Source organism: Sorex araneus, chromosome 2 (genome assembly GCF_027595985.1).
Source record: "Sorex araneus isolate mSorAra2 chromosome 2, mSorAra2.pri, whole genome shotgun sequence".
NCBI classification, from domain to species: domain Eukaryota; kingdom Metazoa; phylum Chordata; class Mammalia; order Eulipotyphla; family Soricidae; genus Sorex; species Sorex araneus.
The window spans coordinates 279,996,727-280,016,411 of NC_073303.1; the positions used below are offsets into that span (position 1 = coordinate 279,996,727).

General features: G+C 43.8%; 1 protein-coding gene across 2 annotated transcripts in view; it reads right to left on the minus strand.

Moving 5' to 3' along the window:
• The window catches only part of EPHB1 (EPH receptor B1), a 390,176-nt gene that overhangs the window by 57,582 nt on the left and 312,909 nt on the right, over positions 1-19,685 (minus strand). For both annotated transcript variants that reach the window (XM_055127967.1, XM_055127966.1), the window contains one exon: positions 10,021-10,143. In XM_055127967.1, coding sequence (XP_054983942.1) covers positions 10,021-10,143 — 123 coding nt within the window. The remainder of the gene's footprint in view (positions 1-10,020; positions 10,144-19,685) is intronic.

Consider the following 19,685-nt stretch of genomic DNA (forward strand, 5'->3'; position numbering starts at 1 on the left):
CAGTTACATTATATTCCACATATGAGTGCAATCTTTCTATGTCTGTCTCTTTCTTTCTGACTCATTTCACTCAACATGATACTTTCCAACTGGTAACATCATTTTAAACGTGGTTAAAAAATGTTTTCTCTTGAATTATATGCAATAAGCTTTCAAGAGTTCTTTATGAGTTATCTTGGTTTGGAAACTTCTAGTTCTTTCATGAGAAGCAATTTAGTCTCTGCTCAGAAGTTTATCCTGAAATATATGTTAAAGGTCTGATAGGAGAAGCACAACTTTCCACAGGACAACTTTTTTATTTAACTTGTAGCTTCTGGAAGAAAATGATGGATCTAACTCTGAGCAATCAGAAAAATTATTAGCAGTATTAGAAAAGCATGTAAACGGCTCCTATGTCATCTCGTGGGCAGTTGTTATCATTTTATACTACAAAACAAAGATTTTAGGAGTAAGCTATGGCTGAGGCTTCCTGTAGTGCTGGGCATGCTAGAATCCGAGTTCGGCTTAGGCTGGCTCAGGCCCACCAGAAAGACCTCCACCAGGGCCCAAACTATACCTCATGCATAACACTGGGCTGACATTTAATCACATGCTTTTTGGGGAGCTGCTTGAGTTCTGACAGTTTTGTTCATGTTTATTGCTTGGGCACCACACTCTAGGGCCTCATAGGTAGGCAAGCCAACAGCAAGCAGCTGTCGTGTTGGTTATCGTTTCTTTGACTTTTGCTCTGTCTACTCATGGAGGCTCTACCACTGCTCTTACCACAAGAAAATGAAGAGCTGTATTTATATTCCTTTCCTTAAAAAATAACTTTCATGGATATTTTGTGGCTTATAATACTATCAATGGTAGCTTCCTCTGCACATAATTCCAACACCACACCCGTCACTAGTGAGTGTACCCACCTCCTTCCCCCAAAGACATATTTATATTCCTACAGACGATTCACAACAGCCGTTTCCTGTACAGCCTGACCCTAGACCCATCACCAGTGCAACAGATAGAGAAAAACATGTCCACCCGCCGTGGCCGAGCGCTGAAGCCTGACGGAGGAGTGATACGTGCTGACTTCAGGAGGTCACAACACAGTGCTCAGTGGAGAGGAAAAGAACAAGTTACAGAATGTGATGTGTGTCTGTGCAAAGGAACAAGATGGAAAAAAATCTGTATCCAATTTACTTTTAACTTTAAATGATTTTTGAAAAAAGTTTGCACTAAAAGGTAGCAATAGGAAGGGAGAAGTAGGGATTAGTAAAACTCATTTCTTCTATGTTGTTTGAATTGTTACAATAATCATTTTGTAGTTCAAATGAGTAAAATATAAAGGAAATACTGAGCAACTGGGTTCTATTTTATGAGCATGCATGTATATTATAAGCAGGTATATAGTGTGCATATATGTATATGTGCTTCTATATGCCCTCATGAATATATGTATATCTCTAGGCAGGCCTGTAAGTGTATATCATCCATGATCTGACACCTTGACCTAAAAGTATTCAGTAGCCATGATCTGGCTGAATATAAATTGCATATTGGATAAGCATACAAATAGAATAATACAGATTAGTATTTCTACCTTGTTGTAGTCATAAGAGTGGGTCATAAGTTGGTCAATGAAACAAAAGTTGGTCGATGAAACTAAAGAAGAAAATAGGACACTAATGTTTCCTGACCACCTACTCTGTGGCAGGCACAGCTTGAGACTCCAGGCAGTCTTTCTCTTATTGAATTCTCACACACATCCTCAGTGTGCAGAGTATGGGTACTATTCTGGGCACAAAGAAAACATGTCCGTGTCTCAGAGCAGTGAGTCAGTTAGGGTAGATGTTTTGTGCCCACCCCTTTTCCTGCCACACAGTCCCGCAGTGGGAGCTTTCCATTAGCCACCCTGTGTGACAGGAGCAGAGCTGGAGGTCTCTGGAACCCCCATTCTTGGAGGCTATGGTGCCTGTACCATGCAGGTCTAATGGCTCCCATGCAGTCCCCTTTATAGCAACTCTGACCCGAGGGCACAGCCAATCTGCTGGGATAGTCTCAGAGACAGGTGTTGGAACTCATCAAAATTCCTGTCTGGAAGCTGGGGGATCAGAATACTGATAAATTTCTACACATCAGTGTGCAGAGTCTGGAAAAACACTCCAGCAAGTCTCCAGCCATACACACACAGAAATGCTGCCATTGAGGACATGTTCTATCCCTGGGGAACTTGACCAAGTGCAGAGGCTGATTTCCACTCCATAATGATCCCTACCCAATCTGCAGGAGGCCTTGGTACAATGCAGACACACAGAACCCCTTCTCCAAAAATTATTAAGAATGTTAAGATTGTGATGTCAGGGAACTTAACTATGCATGGCCCCTCCTGGACATGGAGGCTGGTGTGAAGACCAGGTCTGGCTGCCCAATATGTGGTGATGTACAGCCAAGGCTGAGTTTCCATCATCCAAGCCCCTTTCGGTGAATTTTGGATGGCAAGAGCTCCTGGAATGCATGGAATTTACCTCAACACTTTTGATGCTCTAGAAAGCTGCCTCTTACTGCAGGGTCAGATGCCAAGTGTGGGCTTGGTAGAGGTCATTGGTAAGAAAGAACCAAAAACAAAGGGAAGAAACAGATTGTGGCCAAGAAAAGCTCTATCTCCTATATTTTACAACATAGTCATTAGGACCATGTAATTGTCACACCCTGGTTTTTCAGTCATCCTGGCACAATTGAAAAAGTTTAAGTTTTGCATAATAGTTCACTATTTTGCAAAAAAATTGATGTAAATTATGTGGCTTTTATATGGTGAAATACGGTGCATAGAATAATGTGGATCACAGGGCTTTCTTCACTGACAAATGTTATTCCAATAAATCTTTGTGGCTGATTAGTACAGTGCTTCTAAGATTTTAGCTTTAAATTACATTCTCTATAGGGGTCTTATAGAGTTTTTAAAAATTATGAAATAAATACATGTTCCACTGAGGATTTTTAAGGCAGTAAAGCTGCTCTATACAATTTGAATTGGCAGGTCCCTGGTAGATATTATACGTTGTCCCTAGCACTTACAGTGTACTACACTCAGAGTGAACCCAAAGGTAAGCATAACTGGGGTGATAATGACGTGTCAAGGCAGGGTCATCGACTATGACAAATGTCCTAGTTGGTGGGGCATGCTAATTATAAATAAGTGTGTGCATGGGGGCAAGAGCTAAATGGGAAACCTTTTTGCCTTGCTCTCAGTTTTGTCATGAACCTAAAACTGATGGGGAAAAAAATAGGTGTGTGTGTATTTTTTTAAGTTCTCTCCTTGTGTGGGAAGAGACAAGCTTTGTATGCTTACCACATAGTAGTGTTACTAGTCTCAGAAATCTGCTCTGCAATTACTGGAAAGCAGTGGCTTAAAAGAATAGTGGTTCTGTAAAAAATAACTCTTGTTCCACATGAGCAAAGAAATGATTTTTCATACCCTCCAAGCCCAGAGGTTTCCAAAGCACCAACTACAAAGGAAGCCACTTAATCCACAGCCCTCACTGGGAAACTGGTGCTTTGCCTTGTAATTTAATGACCCCAGTGCAGTTGGGGGCAACTCTGAGCCAGAGTGGAGGAAAGAGTGCTAGGTCCCAGACTGGCCTTGTCCCCATACAGCGGACTCTCCAAGCTCCCAGCTCTCCTTTCAACACAACACAAAGTATCTCTAACAGGGAGTGGAGTCCAAGAAGCACTCTGCAACCCATAAACATCTGGGGGCACATGTATAGTGTGAGTTAATGATTCGAAATAAATAAACCAAGGGATGAGAGTGGGAGTTGGGGGTTTGGGGATGGAGAGAAGGGGATTGCAGTAGAGAAGGGAGGGAAGGTAAGTGTTTGAGGCACTTAGGGGGACTTAGCAGAGGTGGTGTCAAGATAAGTTTTTTCCAGGAATTGTGGAGAAGACCCTGTCAGGAGGCTGGAAAGGAAAGACCCTGGGTGAGCCCAGGAAGCTGAAGTCTGGGGGTTCTGATCCTTTAGCATAGCATTTCTCAATCTCCAATCAGATGCTCCTGTGATGTTCCAAGGAAGCCACAGGTAAAAATCATGAGGGATCATGACATGTGACTAGGGGACACTGATAGGATGGGGGAACACAAGAAGAAACAAGTTCAGAAGGAGGGTCACAGTAGGAAAACAGTTGAGTAATGCAGCTCTAGCATTCAGAACCTCCAGGGAGGGGTATTTATGAGCATGTGACTGCTAGCAACATTCTCAAGACCTAAACATGAGGTGTGTGGTGCTTTGATCTACCTAAAGATGTCCTTTTGCACGAGCTCCAAATAATTGCCATAGAATTTTCAGGTTTTTGATCATTTAAAAAAATTCAAGCTCTCAACAAATCTAACATTCGCATTATTTTCAAAATTGATGCTTGTAGGAAACAGCAGGGATGTGGTTGTGGCTGATTTTTCTGTGTCCATCCTTGGCTGATAGTCCTTGTTGTGGCTGAGTTTTAGGCTAGCTGCATCTGCATGGAGAGCATACCTTTGCAGCTGACCTTGCTTGGGTCCTCTCCTGCAGCAGGTCTTCCCTGGGCTAGAATCCTGCACCAGCATCATGCTGGTTTGGTGGCCAGGACCTCTTGGCAGTGGTTCTCAAAGTTTGTCTCCCGCCTGAGGACAGTAAGATCCCCTAGGAACTTATTAGTTGGGGCGAGGCAGATACTCTAGCCCCATCTATCTGACTGGAACCTGGGCTCCGTAACTGGAGGGCCCTGGGGCTTAGACTGACATGCCTTTAAGTGGTTCCAATGCCAATTCAGGTTTGAGAGGTGAAGTCCTCACAGCTGTTAGTTGAGTGTAATTTTTAGCTAACCCCTATGACTTTCCTTCCGGTCAGTTATGAATTAATTCCTTATAAACTTCCATTCCTAGCTGGTTTCTCTTTTCCGACTTCCTTGGAAAAAATGGGGAAAGAGAAAAAAAGTGGTGCGGCAGTAGTAAATGCCTCAACTATTGTATATAAAATCAGAAAGACGGAATTTTCCATTTTTGAAAATGAAACATCCAACCTGTCATCAGGTATTTCCGGCTGTAGCTGTTGGCTATGTGCAGTGAGAATCGACACGATTGTACTCTTTTTTTTTTAAAGAAACATTTTGAAGTCATAAACTGCCTTGGGGAGAAAATAAAGGAAAGTATAGCTTCTAGTTACTAATTCAATCTTCACCCAGAAGAGGAACTATTAAAGAATACGTTTAAACTAGGATTTAAGGTATGATTTCTAGCAAGTTATATTACATTCGCCTGTGCAAGGTAAGTAAACATGGCAGGTTCCACTATCTGCTGACCCTATGCCCAGGACAGACATTACAAATGGATCACAGCTCCAGTCCTCCTCGGCAGAGTTCCCCTGGCATCCATTACCAAACTACTGGAGTTGGCAGTTGAAATGGAACTTACTTAATAGCCATGGTGTTCACTATACCTAACTTAGATGAGCCTTTTGTGATTATCATACCCATATCAAAATATCATTAATTTATTGTATGAAGCAAGTATGTATAATTTAAAATGCTGAATATCTTGTTCCTTATTTTTCTCCTTCTAAAGATAGGTAAGTTATTATATGAAAAGTAAATGTAAAGAAGCCAGGATATTTTAGGTAAAATGCAATCTCCCCGGAGAATGTGGGCTGGTTTTTACAGCACTACAATATGGGCAGACTGAATTCTAGGACTGTGTCTCTATTCCCAAAAAATAAAATTAGGCATTCCAAAGTACTAGATAGAATTTACCATCAAAAGCAATATCCCTGAATACTTCTCTGCTTTCTTATAGAACAGTAACAAAAGTGACAGTGATGTGGGGCAGACATTCACCCAGATAAGCCATGTTGAGTTTCATTTATTATTGTTATTATTATTTGGTTTGGGGGGCATTTTAAGAGTATGACTCAATTATTGATCTACCATTAATTCAACCAGCAGTACAAACTTAAGCAAGTTGTTCTCTTTTATACTGATTTTGTTGCCTGTTTTAACACACACACACACACACAGACACACACACACACACACACATAAACTCAGATACAAACTAATTCATGGACTGTTATGAAGGCCATATGAGATAGTGCTTACAAAGTATGTTCTTGGTGTCCAATATCTGCCAGCTATTTTAACTATATGTACTGAAGACCTCTATTTCACATGCTCTTCTAAAACGCTTTCCTGGTGTGACTTTTGTCCAGTTTAGGGAAACCCATCCTGGTTTTTAAAAACAGAAGTGGGAGGTCTTGCTGGTATACTACTCCCATTCTTTTATAGAAGTATCCCACCCTTTCCAACACTCCTCATCCAGAACTCTTGAAGAAAGAGTTTCCTTCTCCTTCTCAATAAGGTATCTGTGAACATGCTGAATCCACAGCTGTGGGACTCAGAAGAGAAGGTATTTTTATTAAAACACGATATGCATGTCTTCTTCTTGATGATAACTTCATAGTGATACCTCTATCTACATTTTTATGCACTTGAGAGTCATACTCTAGGTTGTCACACAGGATGTACACCACGGAGTCTCTGAGTTACATTCATGCTTTCATGCCCAGTCATGCATGCTAACCCTAGTTTTTGCCCTGGGTGAGTCTACTGATCATAGAGCTCAGAATTAACCAAGGCATTGGACTTGACTATGAGATGAATCTTTGTGAGTCAAATGTATGGTTACATAAATCTTTTCTTCTTCAAATAAACCAACTGGTCTCTGTAAAGACATTCCAATTATTTCCACCAACCACAAGGCAAAAAGAAAACTCCAATCTTCCCTCATTCTACTGGACCACTTTCAGAACCTTGGGTGAATCTCCATTTCACTGCACCTCTGCTCACTGCTCAAACCCTACCCAATCAATGATTTTTTTGTCCTGGTTCTATTACCTACAAAGACATACCTTCTTTTAACCAAAATACAATGAATAGTTAGCCAATCACTTGAGTTCCTTGCCTTAGTTGAGGCATGGTTAGTGGTAACCAAAAAAGTCCTTGCATTCCCTCACTTGCATGGAGCTTTGAGTCTTGGGGATAGAGGATGGGCAAGAAATGAATAATTACATAATGATTCTTGAGTTCACGTGAATTCACTTCTCTTAAAAGGTGTTTCACCTATCTCAGAGTCATTTATTTTTATTCCTTTATTCATTATCCTCAAAACTTAAGAGGAAACTTTGGCAGTTAATGCAATTCTCCAATATTGTAGTTTCCAGACTTTCTACTATTGGACCTTCTATGGCTGCACTACTACTGCCCAAGGGTTCTATGTGGCCTTCATCTTCCTGCAAGGGCTTTGCCCTGATGCCCCTCCTTTCTAGGGACAGCCTCCATGCTACCTCTCCCTGTCAACCTAGTCCCTCCATTACCATGTTTGGACATAGCCCCACTTAGATGGGCTTACTGAATTAAGTGCAGCCTTCCCCCAGCCACCTTGACCCCATTATCAGCCATCTCAAACCCTTTCTATATTTCCAAGGGAAAAAAGCCCTAAAGCCGTTTTCCATGCCTGCAAGGTATGACCCTTTTCTCATCACTCCCTTCCTGTCTAACCCAAACATATAATTTATCACTCTCATCTCCCTGCAACCTCCCTCCAGTCACCCACCTGTTCAGAAACAGGGAGTACGCCATGTCCTGTGGATAAAACCCAGAGGGCAGCCACTGGACCTCTAGTCTTAATGCTCCATTCTTTCCATCTTCCTTTTTATGTTTTGTTACTGTTTTGCAAGCAAATTATCGCCCCCTGATCTCAATCTGCCAGACAGCAAAGAAATAGGAGTGATACACCCTGTGTGCTATTGAAACACCCCAACTGGCTTAAATTTGCTGAATAAATATTAATACTGTAATCCCTCAGGTAGTGAATATTACACCACAAAATTATTTTGTTCCCTTCCACTCAATGTCACACATGATCATTAAGCACAAAGTGAAGTCAGTGTCAGGGAGGCAGACTGCACGAGAAATGAGTGGTGACGGAGGAGACAAGGAGCTGGAGAAAGATTGATTCTGGCCAGAAGCACCTTCTGTGAAAATTGCATTGAGTTACAATAGTGAGTTCATAGCCATGGGGCTCAGTGTGGGATTTCTGAGTGCCAAGATGTCTTTAGAACACAATCAGCAGAGGTCTCCCATCATGCTGCTGGGCACCTTATAAACCCGGTAACTTCTTCAATCCCTCCTGAAAACCAAGTGAGCTGTGAAGAGGATGTGCCATCTTTGAGCAGAATGCACAAACCAGGCAGCCAGAGCTGCACAATAGTGGGGGGCGTAAAGGACAGAGCTATTGGTTGATTTTTTGCACAACCACAATCGGTAGGCTCACCTCAAAGTACGGGCATGTTCCTAAAGTGAAAAGGCACTTTCCTCCTCCTACCAGGGGCAGGAAGTGGCACTATGTGTACTTCCCTGGGAAGCAATACTACCCGAAAGCCTGTTTCTGGCACCTGTCATAAATAACGCCGTTAATATCACCAGCACCATTACCCAGTGCCACAACAGCTATGTGAAGAAGTGAGGTACAGCACTGAAAATCTGTCTCCCCAACATGCTTCCGCTTATGAGCAAAATCAGAGCCCCTCAGAGTAGTCCAATTTATCTGGTCTCCAGTCTTCCAAGGCACGAGCCTTAAATATGTCAGCATCTGAGGAGGAAGAGAAAATTACCCACACAGAAGTGAAAGTCGTGGCTCGGCAACATATTTAATGAAAGTCAATGGGAAATATGTATGGACTCGCGTGGATCAGATTATGATTCCTCGACTGGAACCCGTGCTGTGTCCTGGCAGGTAGTGTGTGGCACCCACCCCAGGGGCACCATGGGCTGGAGCTCTTTAAGAGGGAGACCAGAGCATGAAAATGTGTGGCCTAATGGGGCAAGCTTTCAGATGTGACTTTCAATTTCACAGATGGCTTTTTGACCCCTCAGTGCATTAAGAGAGGCAGTGAAGGGAAGGCGGTGACTTTCCTCCGAAAGGTAATATATGAAGTGGCTGTCTCTGAGGCTTTGACTAAACATCTTTTATTCAGTTAAAATATTACTAGAAAGGGGTAACTCTGTGGCTCTCCAAATATTGAGACGAACAAGACAGAGGAGCTATATGCAGCTTCAGAGAGAGCAGACCTTGAACAATGGTTAACAAGAATTGAAGAAGACAAAACAAAGAACACTGTAGAAGAAAAGAAAAGCAGGAAAGGGGAGGACACAGCACAAAAACATCTTTAAAGAGGATTGGAATAAGCAGGTGAGGGGAGGCAGAAAGAGCACATATGAAGTAATGATGGCTGGTGTTATTTTACTTATTTACATTAGTAGGGCTGATCCATGACATAATTGACTCAACTATCGATCCATTAATAAAATATAAATATTGTAGATCAAACCTTTACCTAAGTGTTCCTGAGAACACCTCAGGCAATTATTTCTCTGTTGGGTTGAGTTGCTAGCCTGAATAAGGAAGATTGAAGAGCTCACAGGTTTATGGTCTTGGGAGAGTGAGATGCCATATGGTCTATCCACATTGTAGCTTTCTGTATAGAAATATGGCCATAGGTGGGATTTCTCCTGCAAACAGTGGCCCCTTGTCAATACTCATGCTCTGTCTCCAAATGCATGTATGTGGAAAAGGAAAAACTCAGAGTAGAGGAAGAAATCTTTGTTCAAAGTCAGGGAAAATTATGATCAGTGAATGAGATACCACTTTGGCTTCTAAAGCTCTTCCTATCAGAGTTTTCTCACTTGAGCACTCTCGGTTTCTCTACCTGTACCCGGTGGTCTATTTGCAGAGTAGTTATAAATCTTCTATAACTAAATGTGACTCTCTGCAACATCAGATAGACTTGACCACAATGATCAAGATTCATAAGTTGTCGACGGTCCCAATACAACTCCTGGGGAGAAAGATGGTAGAGTATCTTTTCCCTGTGGGTTGTTTTTTCATACTAGCATGGGACAGGGAGATTTCTGGACACCAAAAGAACAGACATAAAGGGAGAGAAGGGAGAGCCATACCTGCTCCGATGACCTCTTCAATTTTCACAAAAGATACATCAATCTCCTTGGCAAATTCCCGGACAGCTTCATTGGGGTCTTCATAAGTGAAGGGGTCAATGTAGATCTTCATCCCTGGGGAGCCTTATTGAAGGAGATAAGCAGGTTAACATCCCAATGAGGACACACAGGATGGCCATTAACACTGCTGATAATCCCAGCAAGAAGTATTGGTAGCAGGTGGGTGGGGGGTCTCCTATATACACCAGACTGCCTCTCTGCCTTACTGGGCCTTTCTATACCCCTTCCCTTGGGGCCATGCTAGCCTGCCTCTCTGTCCTCTACCTCTCCTCCACATTTCCTTCTCTTTCTGAGCTCTTGATGAAATGTGGAACAGATTACTTATAAGTGACAGATCGGGACCAGTTCCCACACCAGGCGCTCACAGAAGGCAAAGAAGCTGATTGATGCCAACCAAATGCATTAGCAGAAAAGTGGTGGTAAATGGTAGGGTAGATATCAATATTTATCAACTTGACAACTTTCCTGAGTGGAGGCCACCGTTAAGGTTATAATTGACGGCTGTGTCCAGGGCTAGAAGAGGGATGAAGGTGGATTTTTTAAAAAGAAAGAAGTTGCTATTAGAAAACCTCAAGACGAAAGAGCCAAGACAATATACCAGAAGAGAAAAACTTTGGAAATACGGGCAGAGAAAAGGGCAAAAGCCATGTAGAAAAAAATGAGGCTGAATGGAAGACAGATGGAAATTGAAGCCTCCACACATTCAGACACAACAAAGCATGTAAAACAAATAAAAGGGTGAACTGATGAGAAGAAATGCATAGAGGAATATTGAGTTTGTCACTGATACTTCCAGGGACAAGATAAATATGCATGGGAGTGGAATAGAAAAAAAAATTTGTCATAGCAGTATAAAAGTTCATCCAAGAAGTGGAGAAGGAAGAAAAAGGTAAATGAAGCTCATGAAAAAAACTGATTCAATCAAATGTCATTTTTCAACATGGTTGAAATGTAGAAACTGGCAAAATGTAGAAACTGTTTTCATGAAGGCAGTTTGTGTGCAGGCAAGACAGCCAAAGCCCAGTGACAGGGCCTCCCCTTGCCCGTGGAGAAGAGCAGCGGTATCCTGCTGGTGCCCCTTAGGGAATGTAGTGGCCATCAGGGTGGTGGCAGGCACCAAATATGGAGCTCCATGACATCCAGAGGCCAGACTTTAGGGCACCAAGTTCTGTCTTCCAGTGCCATATGCCACTGCTAATTCCCAGCCTTTTAACAGCAATCAAATTTTAACAATTTTCCTTCCTCAAATTTCTAGTGGTCATACATCCTACAAATTGTCACAGTCTTCATCACCAATTCAGACTAGAGTTCATAGTGCTAGAGGGCAATCCAGAGCAGGGGTGGAGGGGTGGGGGTGGGAGGGAGGGATGACTTGGGAAGTGTTTTTAAAGCCAAAGAGCCAGATGCCTGCCCAGAATAACTTTTTTTCCCTGAAAAATGGTGTATTGTCAGTCACAGAAAATAAATCATGAAATAATTCAGTAACATCAAATTGTTAGAAGAGTTACTTTGAGAATGATAAACATTCTAGATGTTCTAGGATGTTTCTTGGCAACTTTGAATTCTGGCAGTTGAAATTTGTGATGTTTTGAGAATCAGAGAGAGAGGGAAGAAAAGAAAGAGAAGATCCTGTGACTGTCTATGGAGAACAAGTCAGAAGTAAGTATGGGAATGACAGCGAGCTGGTTGAAAATGTCTAATGAAGAAAGATAAGCATCTCTAAACCATCTGACTTTGGGTTGCTCAGAACCCTGGAGACAAGGTTTTGGAAGCTGGCAGTTTACTTAAGGGTAATCTCAAGCCTTTCCCTCCCGCCTATCCCCATACAGGTAAATAAACGACAGCTTCAGAGTCTGGGAAACTCAGGGAGCTGCCACAGGCAGAGTCAACCTTCAGAGTAAGTTCACCCCAGGGAAATGGATAGCCTTGGAGTCAAACACAGGGGGTTACCATCTGTTGAGCATTGGGGGCTGCCTGATCTTCTATGTAGGTGGACAGAGAGTTTATGTGGAGAAACGCAGATACTACAGAAAAAAAAAGTGTGGACAAGAGGATGGCAGAGATGAGGTCACCAGAAAGTTTCCCAAATGCCAAGAGGATGAGCAGGCCCGTGTCCACCATCTGTGACTTTCCTTTGGATTCTAAGCAAGGCAAAGGCTGAGATGCCAGATGCTGAGAGGGCATCAGTGAGGTCAGAATCCCAAAGCTTCTCCCTGGCCACGCCATGTGGCAAGACTCCAAACCTCACTTACAAGTCGATTCTCCTCTGCCCATGGCAGTGATTGTGCCGCCCTCCCAGGGTGACTGTGCTAGCAGAGAACATACTGCAGGCGACACATCCAGCACAGTGCCCGAGGGACAGGAAGATGCTTCATTGCCAGCGAAGCGCTTTCAGAATGTTTGGGGGAGGTGAGAGGCAAAAGTGGGTGGGCTGGAGGGACTAGGCTGTAAGCGGCTTAGGGTTATACTAGTTATTTTAAAAATAACTACCTTGTTATTTTAGATCAAGTGCTTTTAAACAATGTATGCTCCGTTGTCCTACAGGAATTGTTCCATGGGAACTAATTAAACAATCTAGAATATGTTGTAATGAATGGCCTGCAAGTAGAGACATATATAAGGATGAATGAGGAAGGATTCTGAGTTAATGAGCTTTACGGATATTGGCCCCAATCCATTCGGGGAAGAAGCTGTTCCCAGCAGGGGGTGGCTCATCTCTGCATGGAGCTGGGTTCCCTCTAGGTCAATCGTGTGCAGCCAAAATGCACTAAATGGGAGCAAGTTCACTCCAATCGCAAACACAGTTTTATCACAAAGGGAGGTTTGCCGAATTTGCATCTGTATGTCTGTGCTTGTGCATGCACATATGGGCACACATGCCAAGGTTGCCCTTCTGAGGCCAGGGTCTTTGTCACTGAAGCCCAGGAGGGGGACGTAAAGTCAACTTAGAGCTTCCCGTTTCTGTGCCAAAGTAAAAGTCTACCCCCCAAAATAGAGGAATCCATTTTTCATCAAGAAAGAGACACTGATAAGATCTAAAAATGAACCAGGCTCAGTGCTTCCCCTCTGTCAAGGCTTGCTAGAGTATATATGTAGGTAACCCTTGTGGCTTGACCCCTCTTTGGGGACCCCTGCATTCTGATGGGGGTGATTCACCTGAGCACATCACCCTGTGTGCACCTCATTATTTTGGAATGTTGTGTTTCCCCAGATGCTCCCACTCATAGCTGGCCCTTCTCAACTCCTAGCAGACGATGAGGAAAAAAAAAATGCCTTCAGTGAGGCAGAGCCGGTCATTTGTCTTTGGGCTCATTTTGTGTTTCTGCATAAATCCTGCCTCAGCCTGTTCCTGCTCCCACTTGCCAGCGAGCAGTTTTTAATTATCAGGAAAATGGTATTTAGTGCAATGAACCACCAGACAGTGAACAAGGAATTCAAGTCAGCTGCAGAGTCAGACAGAGCCAAACATTTGGAGACAGGGATCAAGAAATGTTCTCAGATTGTGAGTGTTGGGGAAATATTATTAGTGGCAGAAATGATAATATCTGATGTGACCTAGCTCTCTAATAAGAAATTTTATAGTTCTCTGCACAATGATTCACATTATTATTATTATTATTATTATTGCTAATATTAATATATTTATGCTATCTTAGTTTCTCATTATTTTTAACATAGGTTATATACCTTTGGAGGAAATGTAATCTATCTGTATCTAAACTTTTAACTGTGAATGCCATGAGAGAAATACAATTCTCCAATTCTGCCATCTTCCAGTTTGCTAATTCCTATTAAAGATCTAATTATCAGAACTGTTATCCCTTTGACTGTCAAATCCATTGATATTACAGCTGAGGTCACAGCTTAGAATGCTTACAGCAATAAAGGGCCATAGTCCTGGGAGATTTGTCAAGCCATAAATATGAGCAAAAGTTTTAAATATATTTGGCTTGGCAAGATAAGACTTTTCCCACCTAGAGTCTTTTGCATGGCTCAAAGCGATCTTCAAGAAAGAAAATATTCCCAGCCATAGTCAGAGACCTCACATCAGCATATCAGGCTATTTTCCCATGTAAAGAGAAAATATTCTGGGGGTGCTGACCAAGGCGTGGAGTGCACTATAGTCAGTGAGACCCACGTATGCGTGCCAGGGACTCCATCTAGAGCAAAGGTGGACTGGGAAAAGGTCAGTTCTAAACAGTGGATGATGTTGGGGACTGGACCAATGCTTCAGCAAAGATGGAACCTTCCAATTTATTCCTCCTGCACGTTCCAAGAGTGAGAATGCAGGACCAGTACCGAGGATAGCATGAGTCCAGGGAAGGCAGGACAATCCTGGAGGCTTGCAAATTGGAGGATTCTTGCTGGTGGTGAGTCCTGGAAGCACCCTGCAGAGCTCTGGGGAGCCAGTGGTTCTGTGCTTCCCTGCTCCTGAGCTCCTGTGTCCAGCAGGATGGACAGAGCCACAGGCAGGGGAGGTAGACTGCCCTGTTTCCACCCTGGAGCAGGGAGGACTCTGACATCATGATGCACCTCGCTTCCACCAGATCTCTACATGCCTGAGGGAAACTGTCCATTCAGGGAGAGACAGAAAAAAATCCCCTTCCAGAAGGGTTTTCCATCCAGCCCTCTGCTTCACCGGGCTGATTAGCCCCCATTTTAGTTCAGCCCTCTGCTTCACCGCGCTGATTAGCCCCCATTTTAGTTAGCCCCAACTGAACCCCCAACCAGATCCATGAAAGTCAGGTAAGATGAAACTTGTGTGGTTCTTTGGGCAAAGGGCACACAATGAAGATTTTGGCCAGAGTTTAGGATCAGGAACCCACGCCTGGAAACAAATTGTAAGTGCTGTAGGAGTCAAAGAAGGCCAAAGACTTTCAATGTCCATCTTCAAGGTCATAATCCAAGGACAAGAGTGATACAAGTTCAGAGAAAGACTCCCCATTGCTGGAGTAAGGAGTGTAAAGTGGGAGCAGTGTGAAGTGGCATAAATGTGCTAGCAGGCGAGTGTGTGCATTGCCAAGATAAACAAGGACTAATGCCCAGGACCCAGTTGCCCTCTCCAGGAAGGCATGACTGAGGCAGGGCATGAGGAGTGCCTCTTTCTACCAGGCTGCAGTATTCTTGTACACTAATCTAGAGAAAGAGGCTCTAAAACTATTTTTGAGGTTTAATTAAGGTTTAAGATGACAGTTTTTAACTAGAAAGTCATCAAGAGAAAAGTGGAAGAGGAAGAGAATCTCCAGGAAGAATTGGTAGTACTTAGACAGCAATTCAAGATGGGGAACAAAGGCAGGACAAGAGGAATCCAAATAAATGATGGCTAGAATCAAGCTGTGATATTAACCAGGTAAAGAGTGTTTCAGGTGGTGTTAGATTCTGAGTAGAGATAAAACACGGGAGAACTTAGGAAGCCAGACTAGAAACTGTTGGAAGGCATGGTCAGCAGTTGTAGACTGCCCAGTCAGGGCTTGAGGTAGAATCCAAGAGGGAAGCTTGAGGTTAGTAAGGCCAATGGAGAAGCTGAGAACTTGTGGACAGTCTTTCTTGCACCTTCTGCTTGGGTACACAATCAGGGTTTCACTTTGTGTTCTGAAAGCCACAGTTATTGCTCTGGCAGAAGGAAAAGCTGTTTGATATTGAAGGTATTTTAGAGTCTGACATCTCTCTGCTTCTTGGGTATCAATGACCAGGACAGACAGGTCATTCCAAGCAAGGTTCCTTGATTCTGGGTCACTGAAGTCCTGATGGGACCCCAAGGCAACAGTGAACGAGCTCAAAGCTAAGAGAGAGAATGTTGTTCCTAGAGGTTCTGGCTAAGAGCCAGCATAATAACTCAGGTGAAACTAGCTCATTAAATTTATTTGGCATTTAATAAGCACCCATGAAAACTCAGCCACCTCCTGCCCCAGGAGACTTTTTTCTCTTCTCCCCTAAGACTTCATTTACTCATACTCAGTTTCTAAATGTCCTTATTCCTCAGGGGCTCCACACTTCCATGGTCAGTCTGGCTCCTCCAAGGAACACCCAACCTTCACCCTGACATCCAGTGTGCCTGTGGACCCATGGGTGGGAGGCTGTTTCCTCTAAAGTTCTGAAACACAGCGACCACTCAGAGTCAGAATTGGGTGCAGAGATGTGGAACTGGATGTTCCTGGGTCTAATCTAGTTCTTCTCCATTCGGAGGCAGGATTCCTCTCTATATATCCTTTACATCCTTTACCGAGAACTTCTCAAATGTTGAGAAGAGACACCACCTCCCAGCCAACCAGGCGTCTCTGTGCTGGACAGCTCCCATTGGAGACAGAATGTTCTTGGACAGAATCAGAGCTTGCCTACTTGGATCTTTCATTCAGGGTCCATGAAAAACGCATTTTCTTCCCTTGGCCATAATAATCTTATGCTTGATGATGGACTGGGAGTCTTCCCCAGACAGACTGCTTCCACTTGGGCAGGTATTTGGTCAACAACTTTGTTCTTGAAATGGATTCTCAACATCACTCTAGACATTATTCCCAGCCCAAAGGACAACATACTTGCTTATCGCCTCCTCTGATCTGAAAGCTAATTCAATTAAAACAGAGTTGAGTCACACAGACCTGAGTTTAAAATTTGATTTTCGAATCACAAAGTTCAAGATTTGGACAGGTGACTGTCCTCTTTCAAACTTTTCCCTTAATACGCAAAATTAATCTTATTAGATGGTTAAGATGTTGCATTTGCTAGACAGGTAAAGTGCTTAAGTGAGTACACTCTCAAAATGAAAGGCTACTAATAATAAAATTCTTCATTAGTAACAGGGTGTATGTGTGCTTGTAAGCTTTGTATAACTCATTAAGGATACAGGCAATGAAGTATCTAAATTTCCTTTCATAACAAATGCATAGCAAGTCAGGTCTTGTCCTTTTTGCACTGCTTTATTTTTGTTTTAACTTAAACACTAGATTCTAGATTTATCTCTCTAACATTTTGTCTTGCAGATTTCAAATTAGCATTCAAAGCTGTTGAGTAGTTTTTGAATTTTGATTCTGCGTTCTATGGTGTTAGTTATGCTCTCCAACTGTTACCTACAAACTTGATAAGCATCCCTAGGTTTGCATCAAACTCATGAATTTAAAAAAACAATCAAACAAACAAGATATTGAATTGGACAAGGATTAGAATAGTGTAGTGACTTCCTTCCTGTCTTACAGAGTCACTAACCTACTTTCCTTAGGATGAAGACAAGCTCTGTATCCATTTTATATTCTTCGCCTTAGGAGATCATCAAATGTTTTTGCCCAAATAAAAAATTTACTGCATCTGCAATTCTTCTTGAATTCATTAAACATGTAACTCTAGTGGATGGGATGAGGTTACCATAATTTTTTACAATAATGCTGTGTTGGTTCCCAGTGATGATTAGGATTTTGTTTCAAATGCCCAGAACCCATTCGCTTCATCAAATCTTTCCAAGCTCATGCATGTATTCTCAGGCCCTGACATTTTCCTTAGGTTAAAAATTAGTGTTTGCCTAATTATAACCTTTGGGAACATACCCCATTTATGCTTGTCAAAGCCAGTGGTTCTATCTGCAGTGGCTACAGTAGACATGCTTCTGTTAAGGCTGCCTTCTGAGAGTCCTCAATCCTCTCAAGGCATGTCTATTCCTCTCTGTCCACCCATACAACCCCCCCCTCCACCACAAACTGAGAAACAAGCTACCTGTCAACCAGTATCAACTGCATCATTACCAAAGCCCTAGAGTACCCAAGAACATTTTCCCAAAATGGCATCAAGTGGAACTTTTCTAAAGATAGATTCCAGAACTGACTGTGTCCTATCACAATCATCCTGTCCAGATAATTTTTCATCAGCCAGTACCTTCAGAGAATTGACACAAAGAAATTAAAAGAACACACCATCTCCCTGCCTCTCTGCACACTGGACTCAGATACTCCCATCCAGACACTCTTACAGACAGCACCCACTGGCCCCAGGCTCTTCAGTCCAGCCCCCAGTCCCACCTCCAGCACTTTTCCTTCTCAACTGCTTCCCTCAACCTTCCATCCACCCAAATCCAAATCCCCTTTTTGGCCTTGTTCTCATGCCTCTCCATAAACCAGTACCTCTGAGAGCACATTCCATCCTCCAGAAGGGATTCCACTTGTAAATACTTCTGCCGTCTCCCTAGACTTATACTCTGGCTGAAAGATGGGTGTGGGAGGCAGAGGGTGCCAGTCTCTCTAGTGCCCTCTCCTGTCTGCAGGGAGGAGGCTGGGGACTCTGAAGTCCAGGCTACTGCAGACATTCACCCCAGGAGAAGCCTCCCAGCACTCAGGGGGCTGTGCAGAGCCCAGAGTGAGGCACACGAGTGTGCATAGCCTGGGCAGAGTTAAGTGCACACAATCCAATCAGGAATTGTCCACCTTTCTTCATCCTGCAGAGCAACCTGGGAGTGTGTGTGTGGGGGGGTGAGGATCAAATGCCCTGGGATTCATCATCACCCCTTTCTCACCTGGCCCTAACCAACAGCCACCATGAGCCTCTGGAAAGGGCATGGAGTCCAGGCAAATATCGAGTGAGCAGAGAATTTTGAGATAACCGCCCGGCACCCATGAGTCATGCAGCTTGAGTGATCATTAAACCTTCCTAGGCCAATGCCAGCCCCCTAGAGACGTGGGGTCAGAGGAGAGGATCTGGCCACCAGAGGCACCCCGCCCCCGCCCCAGAGCACGGAGTGAAGGAAGCTGCTCTCCGCAGCAGTCCTCCCTCCGGCAGACCCAGGTTTCCTCTTCTGCTCTCTGCACAGGGCCTGCCCTAGCTTCTTCAGCTGTGATTTTCCAAGTCGCTACAGCCTTGGGGAGTGAGGGTTGCCAGAGGACAAAAGGCTCTAACGCAATTATCTCATGAGCCTGTGGGTTTAGAGCACCGACTGGGAGGAAGTCAATATCAGGGCCTGGATTGTGGGAACAGTTATTAGCACCGGGACTGGGCATTTCTAAAAGGCAAACAATCACAGCGGAGACAGGGAGCTCAGCGGAAGGGGTGAGCCCTGGACAACCTGTCATCCCCTGTCCTCAGCTGTCCTCGCTGCAGTGAGGCCACTGTCACTGCAGACTGCCTACTGGCTTTCCTGTGGACCCCAGGAAGGAGACCACCTGTCCTCACACTCAGTGACTAGGGACCCCTATACCCAGGCCTTAGTTTCCATGGCTTTAGAAAGGGGAATGTTTTCCTAACGTACTCCATTCTTGCCTTTGGGTCTTCCAGCCCCCAGTTGCTCGAGGTGGATCTGATAGGGCCTTACAGGGCTATAGCTGGAGGTGAGAGAAAATCCTGAGGCAGAGGTGGGAAGAGAGAAAACCCTCCAGGGAACTCTGGTGCACCCCAGTGATTGGAGAGGGGTTGTGGGAGGGCATCCCTTGAGAATCTTAGACATGACTCCAAGTCTGGTTTTCTGAGTTACGGAAACCAAGGGCCTGTCTGGAAGGGTTACCGCAAACATCAGTGGAAACAAAAACATTTGGGTACATCGTAGAGCAGCAGTCCAGTGAGGAGAGTGTCTGCCTACCATGCAGCCAGCCTGGGTTCAATTCCTGGCACCCCATTCGGTTTCCTGAACT